The sequence below is a fragment of the Garra rufa genome, chromosome 22, assembly GCF_049309525.1.
Source record: "Garra rufa chromosome 22, GarRuf1.0, whole genome shotgun sequence".
Classification (NCBI taxonomy): domain Eukaryota; kingdom Metazoa; phylum Chordata; class Actinopteri; order Cypriniformes; family Cyprinidae; genus Garra; species Garra rufa.
Genome location: NC_133382.1, coordinates 18,789,332 through 18,801,537, shown reverse-complemented (window position 1 = coordinate 18,801,537; position 12,206 = coordinate 18,789,332). Strand labels below are relative to the sequence as shown.

At 39.0% G+C, this 12,206-nt stretch overlaps 1 protein-coding gene across 3 annotated transcripts in view; it reads left to right on the top strand.

Annotated features, from left to right (window-relative positions):
- plxdc1 (plexin domain containing 1) overlaps nucleotides 1-1,827 on the top strand; it is a 238,696-nt gene extending 236,869 nt beyond the window's left edge. For all 3 annotated transcript variants that reach the window (XM_073828567.1, XM_073828566.1, XM_073828565.1), the window contains 2 exons: nucleotides 620-759; nucleotides 845-1,827. In XM_073828567.1, coding sequence (XP_073684668.1) covers nucleotides 620-759; nucleotides 845-967 — 263 coding nt within the window. In that variant the 3' untranslated portion in view covers nucleotides 968-1,827. The remainder of the gene's footprint in view (nucleotides 1-619; nucleotides 760-844) is intronic.
- The last annotated feature ends 10,379 nt before the right edge of the window (nucleotides 1,828-12,206 follow it).

Sequence of the window (12,206 nt, the reverse complement as noted above, 5' to 3'; positions counted from 1 at the left end):
CGCTGACGTCACCGCGCCTGTGACGTCACTCCCGTCATCCGATTGGTTGTTAGACTATGACTCAGAGTGCGGCTCGCCAATGGCGTTCCCCATAGCGTTTGTGACGCAGTGTCTCGTTCCCTCAGGGAACCAGGGTTACATACGTAACCTGAGACAATCCCTAATATAAATAATACTAAAATAACATACTGTAAACAGGCTGCTAGGTTTCCCAAGCAGAAACCAGCATGTGAATGTAATTGTATTCAGCATATTAAATGAGATGAAAAATTAACAATAAAAAGAAGCAAAACAAGTAGTGACAAATCACATTGTATCCATGCTGCTATGTGTTAGTATAAAGCCAAGGACCCAGTAAAAGTTTAAAAAAAGTTTTAAATTCAGCTTCTGTGTCAAATATTAAAATGCTACTTGATGCTGCAGTGATATATAATTTATTTTTTATTTTATTTTTTTTTATGATTCACCACATACAGTATATGCTGAGCCAAATCATCTGTTTATGTCTTAAGTGCTTGATATGTGTTAATTTAAACTTGTGAACATCTAAGACTTGCTCTACGATTTGGAAAATTATTGTACACTTAAATAAATAACAAAATTTCTCTCACACTTTCAGGTGAGGAAGAAGCACCAGAACACACAGCCATCATTGCAGGTGTAGTAGCAGCTCTGGTTCTACTGGTGTTCTTGACCCTGTTGGCTGTCTACTACATTAACACGCATCCAACTGTTGCTCCTCCTTTCTACATCATGCAGGTAAGTACAAATCTGTCATCTACCTATCTATGTACAATTTAAACTATTTTACTATAATTATAAGCTGTTGTGGTGTCTCTTACAGCGTCGCACCAATAACTACTGGCCCTCCATGAAGTTTCGGAATCAAGGATGCCATTCCAGCTATGCTGAGGTTGATCTTGGTGGTTACGAAAAAGAAGGGTTTATTGAGGCGGAGCAGTGCTGAGCAGGCAGGACTTTGTTTGTAAGGGATGGACTAAGAAAAGAGGTTTTGTTTTTTCTTGTTGAATGAATTTAGGGTCATGGACAAATGCGCAATGAGAGGCTGTCACTGTTGAGGGATTACATGAGAGTTTCTGTGATCATTAAAAAGATCATTTGAGAGTTTTGTGAGCTTTTCTCTGTCTCTGTCTCCCCACAGTTGGCAGTCCATCTTACAACACATTTTATGCTGTTTATAGTAAAGAAAGTTTTAAGTTCTAAGAAGTACTAATTGTAACAAAGACATGGTGATTGTGACCAGCAAATCTGCTAACTACACTCCCTAAGAATGGGATTTGTTTTAGCCAAAATGATTGCAAGTTAATGTACAGTGCAACATATCTTTACAGTTTTTTTAATGATATTTTGTGATGAGTGCAGTGTTCAGTGGATAAAAGTTGCATAATAACTCATGGACTTGACAGCACTTTAATTTAAATAGCTTACTCTAGTATAAGTAATACCACACCCTTTTTTTTTTTTTGCCCTGAGAAGTTTTGCCCTGTCATTTAGTCATAATACAGGAAATCGATTTGCACATAAAATATTGATGAAATGCACAAAACTAAATTGTAAAAATTAATCTGAAAGCTTAATGTTTTATTTTGTTTTTTTGGATAATTGAAAAATTGTATTTCCAAAGCTGTTTGTGGAGATGTAAAGTAAAATGTGTTTTCCTGCTGAACAGATGGTCAGACATCAGAAATCCTTTTGACCCTTTCGAAAATGTAGTTAATTTCCATTGTGTTAAACGCAATTTCAGTGTTGCATTTGCAACATACATTATGCTTATTGTGAAACAATAAAAATAAAAAGACATTTTGAAAAAAAAGCAAAATTAGCTCACCTGTTTATAAATGTAATTGAATCTGCATCAGTAAAAAGGTAAAAATTGACACCTGCAGTTACATTCTGTAGTTTATTGACGTTACTGATTGACCAACAAAGTATAAATGTATGAAATCCATTCCTAAACTGTTCCAAATGTTTAAATTAAGATTTAGATGTGTGTGTGTGTGTGTGTGTGTGTGTGTGTGTGTGTGTGTGTGTGTGTGTGTGTGTGTGTGTGTGTGTGTGTGATAACTACCTTCCTAATATTGTGTTGGTCCCCCTTTTGCTGGCAAAACAGCCCTGACCCATCAAGGCATGGACTCCACTAGACCCCTGAAGGTGTGCTGTGGTATCTGGCACCAAGATGCTAGCAGCAGATCTTTTAAGTCCTGTACATTGCGAGATGGGGCATCCATGGATTGGACTTGTTTGTTCAGCACATCCCACAGATGCTCGATTGGATTAAGATCTGGGGAATTTGGAGACCAAGTCAACACTTCAAACTCGGCAGGGCACATTATCCTGCTGAAAGAGGTCACAGCTACCAGGGAATATCGTTTCTATGAAAGGGTGTACATGGTCTGCAACAATGCTTAGGTAGGTAATATGTGTCAAAGAAACATCCACATGGATGGCAGGACCCAAGGGGTCTCATTTATAAAGTCTTCAAATATGTACGCTTAAATCCATGCCAACGCTCATGTTTGTAAAAATTGCCCTTGATGTGGAAAAATGAGGCCTAAGGTTTCCCAGCAGAACATTGCCCAGATATTAAACTGCCTTCACAAGAAATCCATTTTAACTGATTAGTCTATTTAATGCAGGGGTTCCCAACCTTTTTTACTCCGTGGCCCCCCTCCTTCTCCGGTCAATTTTGCAAGGCCTCCCTATGCCTGACATGAGAAGTATTCATTTTTAAACCTTTTTAATTAACCAAAACATTTGTTTTGCCTTATTATTCTTCTACTGCATGTTATAAAAAAACTCAAAATTCAAACAAACTTTAAAGGTCCCATATTGTACACATTTCTGGAGGTTTATTTTAGTTGTTGATGTCCTTAAGAATATATATTTGCGGTATTAGTGCCAAAATCCATCTCAATATATTTTTACAGCTCCTTTTTTAGGAGCTCTGTCAAAAACAGGTCGATTTTGTCCCATCTAATTAATATTCATGAGCCTCTCTTCTGATTGGCCTGTTGTTTTCTGAGTGACGCACAGCCAGGCCAATCACAGGTAACTACGGTCATGTATCGTTGTAGCCGAACCCAGAGCCATAGAGAGAGCCTAGCCTGCTGATAATCAACAGGATATTTCAGAATGATCATTAATGTTTTTTTCTTTTTCAAACACCGAATGCATTAAGCTACATAACTGTTGCTTTAGTAAAGTCCCTTTCACAATGCACGCTGATTCTGGAAAATTACAGGAACGAGCGCTGTGTGAACAAAAGCCAGAACCATAAAGGCAGTGTTGTAGTGATGATGCACGTTACCCTGCGACTCTTCACGACAAAAAAAATACGTGCAAAGTGGAACGAAGCGGCGATCGGGCAGAGCCAGCGCTGAAGCACAGTTTGTTCAGGTTAGTTTCAGTTTAGTGAAACGTACGCGTCGCATCTTTATGGGTTGTGTGTAAAGCACGCACAGATTCCGGAAAACAACTGTGAAAGAACCAAATTAAACAATTCCGGAACAAATCATGGGAAACATTATCCGTGTATTTACCGGAATCGCTGTGTGAAAGAGGCTGAAGTTGACGTGCCACTGGTCTCTTATATTCACGTTGTTCTGAAGCCTGTGCAATGATGTAGTTTCGACATCTATAGACTGAACAGGGTTTTCTAGATTAGTTTCTGTGTTCTGTTTCTTAGCAATGTTATGGACACGATGTTGTCTGGGTTTGACAAAAGGAGGGTGGGATGTGATTGGTGCTGGGGTGGTGACTGAAGGCGGTGACTGAGTAGATCGGACTTTACATCTGTACGGAAGTCACAGCGGCTCGTGAAAATTAACAGCTACTTTAAGCAGGCTGTGTGCAGTTTACTTTGGATTGACTGTTTTGAAACTCATATGGTAGTTACATAGCCCCTAGACCTCAGTTATCATGAAAAAAGCCAGGAAATTTTGATTTTGACAATATGGGACCATTAAATTAAAACTTCAAACATACCTTATAATCTTTAAAGAAACCCTCTGCTCAATTCTAACTTTAAAAAAAAATGTATATATATATATAGAGAGAGAGAGAGAGAGAGAGAGAGATTTAAAGCTCCTGAATTCTTTCTTCAGACATTCTTTACAACTTCAGAGTACTTTTTCTTAAATAAGTGCACCTGCCGTACAACAGGGAGATACCAAAAGACCATTAAACCTATCCCTTTTAACTTGTCTGACTGAATAGCTACTGTTTGTATCCATAAAAAAATTAATACATGAATTCAAAATACAGCAAATACATTCTAAATCTGTTGAAACACATCTGAACTCTGTCAGTGCGCACCTGATGCTCATAAACACCGAGCCTCACTCCTCTTCTATGGGTGAGCATCCATTATAAAACACTCACAGGACAATAATTTGGACAACTAGGCAAATGTTTTGAAATTTCACGCAAAAATACGATAGGGATCAGAGCCCCGAGAATTTTAAGATATCTGGCGGCTCCCCTGGAGGATCACTGAGGCCCCCTAGTGGGTCGCGATTTAATGAACACATTTTTCAAATATTTTTTTTTACAAATGTTACCTAACAAGAACAACTTTCATAAAATCTTTACTCTGTAAAGACTTTTATTGAGAAGCATTAGCCATAAGATGGTTTTGCTACATCCATGGCATGCCCAAAGAAATGACAGCCCCCCCTAAAACACTAACATACCAGAAACTAGCATCATATGCTATTTTTGGCATTCTGTTGTGCTGGTTTTTGGTTGAGCGGCTGGCAACCCAGTGGTCTCTATGCCCTCAAGCCCTGCAGGCCTCCCTCTGTCTACTGCGCTGCCTGTGATGGCGGTCACTATTTTGAGTGTGTGGGCTGCACACTGCATTCCAGAGGCCTCTCATGCCTCTCATGTCCATGAATCTACCCCAGTCTGAGGTTCTGTTCATGAGTCTGCCTCAGAGGCTTCTCCTTTTAATGAATCTGCTTCGTAGCATGCTCATTTAGGTGAATTCGCTCCAGAGCCTGCTCAAGTGCTTTAGTCCGCTCCAGTGCCTCCAGAGGTGGCTACTTCCACTGCAGAACCTCTCAAGGAGGCAGTGTCCACTGCAGAACCTCAGAAGCTCTGGAGGTGGTGGCGCCCACTTTGGAACTCTCTGCCTCTCCTGTCATGACCAACGATACCATCTCTCAACTGTCCACCTGTCCTGTAACGGTTGCAGAGGCCATTGTTAACCTCTCTGTTCTCTCTGTTCCAGTCCTGCCTGGTCCGCAGTGGTGGTTCTCTGCACCATCAATTCTACTGAAGTGGTCATTGACTCAGCCCTGGCTTCCTGCTCTGATTTTTTCACAGTCTGCCCCTGCTTCACAGCCTAGGCCTGTGCAAATCCTCTCAACCTCGGTCAGGTTTGTTGGGGACCATCAGTGAACAGCCAGAAATGTTCGATAGGGTTCAAGTCAGGGCTCTGTCTGGGCCACTCTAGGACTTTCACTGAGTTGTCCCTAAGCTACTCATGTGTTGCTTTGGCTGTGTGCTTAGGGTCATTGTCATGTTGGAAGGTGAACCTTTGTCCCAGTCTGAGGTTCTAAATGCTCTGGACTGGGTTAACATTAAAGCTATCTTAATATTTTGGTGCATTGAGCTTTTCTTCTACTCTGACAAGTCCCTCAGTTTCTGCTGCTGAAAAACAGCCCCAAAGCATGAGACTGCTACCAGCATACTTTACTTTTGGGAAGGTACTCTGCAAGTGATGAGCAGAGCTGGTTTCCTTAGGATTGAGGTTCATTAGACCAGATAATCTTGTTTCTCAGAGTCTGAGGGTCCTTTAGGTGCTGTTTTGCAAATTCCAAGTGTGTTTTAATGTGTCTTCTCTGAGGAAAGCATTGAGTTTGGCCACACCACCATAAAGCGCAGAGCGGTGGAGTGTTGCATTTGTGGCCGATGGGGTAAGTGCCCTCCCCTGTATTTAGAATATCAGCCTAGTTGGCACTACTGGCCTCCTGTCGGCAATAGCATGTTCCCTTTCAGCCAGAGCTGGGACATTTGTGGCAATGATGGCACAACATGGATCACGGCAAACAGTATGAGGGCCTAATGTTGGTGGAAGGAGTGTGGCCCAGATCAGTCCAGTCATCATATAAAAAAAACGCCAAAACCAATTTAAGAGTAACAATTTAATTGATGTTCAACAAATAAAAAATCTACTACAGAATCACTTTTATAAATGATATGATTGCTGATCATATTCTAGATGTGCTCTGTTTGACAGAAAAACCTGGCTAAACCAGATGATTACATTATTTTATTTAAATGAGTCTACCCCCCCCCCCCAAAGATTACTGACATATACACAATATATTTCAAGACATAACACCCCCACCCATAAATGTCAAAACCACGTTTTGACAAAGTTATACCACTAAACTTCAAATTACTGGTTTTAAGGGGTTAACACAGTAGCACATCTACACAGCACCCAGGATTTGCTACAGGGTTTTGGGAAAACACCTTAGGTCCAGCCAAATCATTGCCTAGAACAGGGGTGGGGAAGGTCCGGCCTCCGGCCGTATACGGCCCGCGAGACAGTTTGATACGGCCCACGAGTAAATTAAAAAATCCCCCTCCTCTCTCAGAAAAAAGAAAAGCTAGACAACAATTATTTTTCCTGTGGCTAAAGAAAATGACAAAAAATATTATGAAAATAGAAATAGAATATTATAGATAATATATAATAATATAAAATAGGTTTGCGTGTCCGGGTCACAGTCAGCGTAAACGCAACGCAACGTTTGTTGTCATCACTGATAAACATCATGGTAGAGGTCTGCACTGGACTGCTTTTCTAGTCCCGCTCCCGCGAGGTTTTATTCCGCATTCACCCGCTCCCGCTATATATTAATTATATTATTCACCCGCTCCCCGCTTAGAATCATTTTCTTCAATCCTCCTCATCCATCTTCTCATTGGACGCGCCTTTAGAGAGAAATGCATCTTTACGGACTCGCCACATAATAAAACAGTTTTTGTTTTCGATTTGTTTTATTTCGTTAAGTAGTAATTTAAATCTTTCTACATATTTATTTATCATGTCTGACAAAAAATAACGGTTAAATAGTTTCCACTGAAAAAAATTTAACTGATCGCGCTTGCACCTTCATGTCCTAAAAACGTGTTTTAGCTTCCACTCTCCAAACAAACACGGTATATCTATTATTATTCATATCTATTATTTTACATCTATAGATTTTATTTTAGCCAATTTGTGATTTGAGAAGGCAAATTGAAACATAGAGTAGGTCAACTCACTGTCTGCCGCTTGGTCTTTACTTTAAGAAACAAAAAGCTTACGTTTAACGAACAAAAAATGCTCCAACCGTTTTTTTCCTAAATTAACTTAATAAAAAATAAATGAAATTATAAATACTTTGCCATTACATACATAACAAATTACCGATATTGCACAAGACATTGAAACAATACTGAATGACACCGGGGGAAAAAAATCCACTTTTTCTCTCTGGCCTACGATGAAACAACAGACATAACAAATACTGCCCAAATAGCCATCTTTGTGCGCGGAATCACTGCTGAGTTTGAAACGACCAAGGCATTGCTGTCTTTGCAAGCAATGCTTGCCACTACCAAAGTTGAGGATTTGAGCAAGTTGTTTTGGCAATGAACAAATTTGAATTACCATTGACAAGTTAAGTGGCCTTGCCACAGATTGAGCTTTAGCCATACTTGGCCAGCAAAAGGGACTAACTGCATTGTTTAAAAAAGAAAGAGGGGTTAGTGATATCTATGTTTTCATCTATGTTCAATAATTTAGTTTGGCCCTTAAAGGATGTTGCAAAAGTGTAAATGGCCCTTGATAGAAAAAAGGTTCCCCACCCCTGGCCTAGAATAAGGTCAACACCTCTAACAGGAAGTCTGGAGCATACACCAATTTGCACCTGTCCTGTAACTAGTTTAGATTCCATGAAGACATTATGCAATGGAACCTCAACACACCCTTCCCCAACTCCATGGACAGGCACTTTAGTCCCCGTAAATGTCTTAGTTGAAAAGGGTAAGACACTATCCACTATAAGAGACTGGCTGGCTCCCTTGTCCCTCAGTACAGTGATCTGCCTAGGTTTTGATTTCTTAGTGAGTGCTACTGACCCAGATAACCTAAAAGGTCTGTAGACAGAAGACTGCATTGCAAAAGAGGGAGAATTTACAACCGAGTGAACAGATGCAACACCAACACATCTGGATTGAGCAAACGGATTCCTCTGTTTCCAGGCCTCACAGTTAGCTATAAGATGATCTAACTCAAAACAGTAGAAACAAACACGCATTTCACCACTGTTATTATGAGCAGACTTGTGTTTTTTCTTTGGGTAGGTTTCATTGGAGAAAACATGAGTACTTTCTTCTTTCGAATCACCATATAAACACATGTCTTCCTGCTGATTCTCCAAGGTGGAAACTGGCTTGTGTGTCAGAGAAAACTCATCGGCTAACACCGCAGCTTCAAAGAGAGAAGAGACTTTTTGTTTCTACAGGATCCCGGACGAGCCCCCAATTGTTACAACCCAGTCTAGGGTAAGGCCGCAACATAAACTGATAATGACAACCAAAGATCCTTTATACATTTATTTACAAAACCACAAGTGAAAGCACAACTTCAGGAGTGAGCAAAGGCCAAAACAACAAACAAACACCAAGTTAGCTCCTAACAGAGAAGGCTAAATTCCCTAACAAAAGAAAAACAAAATAAAAGTACAATATGTTACCTTAACTCCCTATCTAATTAAAAACAGGAGAAAGCAATATTTACAACAGAAAATGGCACTCACCCCCCACAGCTTCCAAGTGTGGAAAAAGAGTATTTACAATACTTTACAAAATATACAAAAAAATGGTAATGAAGTTGACAACAACAAATCAATTCAAAACCAAAATTCACACTGCACCCAACAGGCAGCAACAACACGCTGTAGCAAACACACAATAGCACATGTGCAACTGAACAACAGGAAATCCTTAATTGAGCAGAGCTCCCTCTTCAGGTACTGCAGATCCTTTTATTGCCTCTCCTTGGTCCCATTAGCACTAATAAGAGCTGAAGATCACTTGGTAGGATCCGATCCTGTGAAAGAAAGGATGGAACAAAAAGAGAGAGGGAAAAAAAAACAGCAAAGCAAGACATATACACAATACATCTCGACGTAACAGAAGTGTTAATGATAAATCCCCCGTGACGTTTGTACTGGTTACTGTGTACAGGCCACCAGAGAACCATACAGACTTTATTAAATAATTTGCTGATTTTCTATCTGAGTTAGTGTTGGCTGCACATAAAGTCTTAATAGTAGGTGATTTTAACATGCATGCTGATAATGAAAAAGATGCATTAGGAACAGCATTTATAGACTTTCTGAACTGTATTGGGGTTAGACACATGTGTCAGGACCTACTTATTGTTGAAATCATACTCTAACATCAATTCCATGTTACAGTATTAAATCTAGTGGCATTGAAGTTCTGCAGCAAAGCGATGACATCTCAGATCATTTCCTAGTCTCGTGTATAATACAGATAGATAAAACTGTAAATTCAGCTCCTTGTTACAAGTATGGTAGAACCATCACTTTTACTACAAAAGACCGCTTTGTAAGTAATCTTCCTAACTTATCTGAATTCCTCAGCATATCTAATAGTTTAGAAAAACTTGATGATGTAACAGAAACTATGGACTCTATCTTTTCTAGCACTTTAGATACGGTTGCTCCTTTGCGCTTAAGGAAAATTAAGCAAAACAGTCCGACACCGTGGTATAACTAGCACACTCGCGCCCTAAAGAGAGCAGCCCAGAAAATGGAGCGCAGCTGGAGGAAAACAAAACTAGAGGTTTTTCACACTGCCTGGCGTGAACGTACCCTATCCTATAGAAAAGCATTAAAAACCGCTAGATCTGATTACTTTTCATCTCTTTTAGAAGAAAACAAGTGTAACCCTAGATATTTATTCAATACAGTGGCTAAATTAATGAAATATAAAGTACCAGCATGTGTTGACTTTTCCCAACAGCACAGCAGTAAAATTGTAACTATGCAGCCATCAGTTACAGTGTCGAGGATTCCACTCATTCTCTACTATAGGAGAGGAAGAATTGTAAAGAACTTGTTAAATCATCTAAACCAAGAACATAGGGTATGTTAAACCCTATTCCATCTAAGCTACTAAAGGAGGTGCTTCCAGAAGTCATAAATCCTTTTCTTTTTTAAAAAAAACACAACTTGACCCCAACAAATTAACTAATTACAGACTAATCTCAAATATCTTTTTTCTGTCAAAGATACTAGAAAAGGTAGTATACTCACAATGATGTTACTTCTTACAGAAAAATGGTATCTGTGAAGATTTCAAGTCAGGATTTAGACTTGAAAATTATTTTGGCATTAGTGGAAGTGCTTTGGCATGGTTCAAATCGTACTTATCAGTTTGTGGCAGTGAATGACGAGGTATCATATCAATCACAAGTGCAGTATGGAGTATCCCAACGATCAGTACTAGGGCCATTACTTTTCATGCTTTACATGTTACCCTTGGGAGATATCATCGGGAAACATGGTGTTAGCTTTTAACTGTTATGCTGATGATACTTGGCTCTATATTTCTTCGTGGCTCGGCAAAACATACCAACTGGAAAACCGGAATGCACAGTTGATATAACAAACGTGATGACGAGTAACTTCTTGCTGCTAAATTCTGAAAAAACAGATGTTAATTATTGGACCTAAAACCTTGCATGTAATAACCTAAAACACTGTCTAATACTCGATGGCTGCTTTGTCAATTCTTTATCATCAGTTAGAAACCTAGGTGTGCTATTCGATAGCAATCTTTTGTTCGAAAGGCACATTTCTAGCATTTGCAAACCACATTTTTCCATCTCAAAAATATATTGAAATTACGACCTATACTCTCATTTGACCTCAAGGATAGATTATTGTAATTATTTATTGGGTGGTTTTTCTGCATGCTTAATAAACAAACTCCAACTGGTCCAAAATGCAACAGATAGAGTTCTTACTGGAACCAGAAAGGATGACCATATTAGCCCGGTTCTGTCAACACTGCACTGGCTCCCTATTAAACATCATATGCGTAAGACGTTGAAATCACATAAGGTTAGGTATGTTCGATTAGCCATTTAGTTACAAGTCAGCAAATTTCCTTTGGCTCGGATCTTGCCTATATCAACAGCTAAAGTCAGCAAGTACATTAGTACATTTACCAGCCAAGAACTTGTCCACATCATTTTAGCCACAACTGAACCAAAACTGTGTCATAACTAGTGGTGGGCATAGATTTTTTTTTTTTTTAATCTAGATTAATCTCACTCTAATCTTGGAATTAATCTAGATTAATCCAGATTAAAATGGCTAATTTGAATTCTGCCGAAGGCATTCATAATATGTGTGCTACCCAAATAATGACTAAAAGTAAGTCTTTGAGAACGGGTTTCTCAAGCCAGGTGGCGCATTAGACCAGGGGCTCATCTCCTGATTCCAAACTGCATCACAAACTGCTTGATAAAGCTGTTCTATGATAATTTGTTGATGAAAATAAATTATTTTTAATAAGATGTACTTGTGTTTACTAACTAACAATGATATTATTTTTTCTACCTATTAGATTGTGTTTTTTTAACGTCTATATCTACCCAACCCTAAACTTAGCCCTTACTGTAATAAAAAAACAGTATTATTGTTGTACAGTGTGATAAAAATGTACATCTACGTATATTACGTATATATATCTATGTTAGCCAGTGTTTCCTCTAGGTTTCCAGCTTTGGGGTGGGGGTTAAATTTTTTTTTTTGTCGTATATATTATTTTATGTCAATTATTTAAATAGAAATATATAAACACCTACATTATAATGTACAAAAGTAATACAGGACTAATGTTCTGTTACATGTTACACCGTACTTTTATTTTGACAGGTTGCCGTGAAGTTTCTGTGTATACAGTATGATATGATGCTAGTTTTCTCAAATGAAACGGTAAAAGTGACATTCACAGCAGTTTTGGAGATTGAGTTTATCTGTTCATGTGAGATGCAAATGCCAAAAATTACCGGGAGCGTCACGTGTGCTTCAGTATGCATGTAGTAAAAACGCGTCTCCACCATTCATACACACAGGGGCAAACGGAAC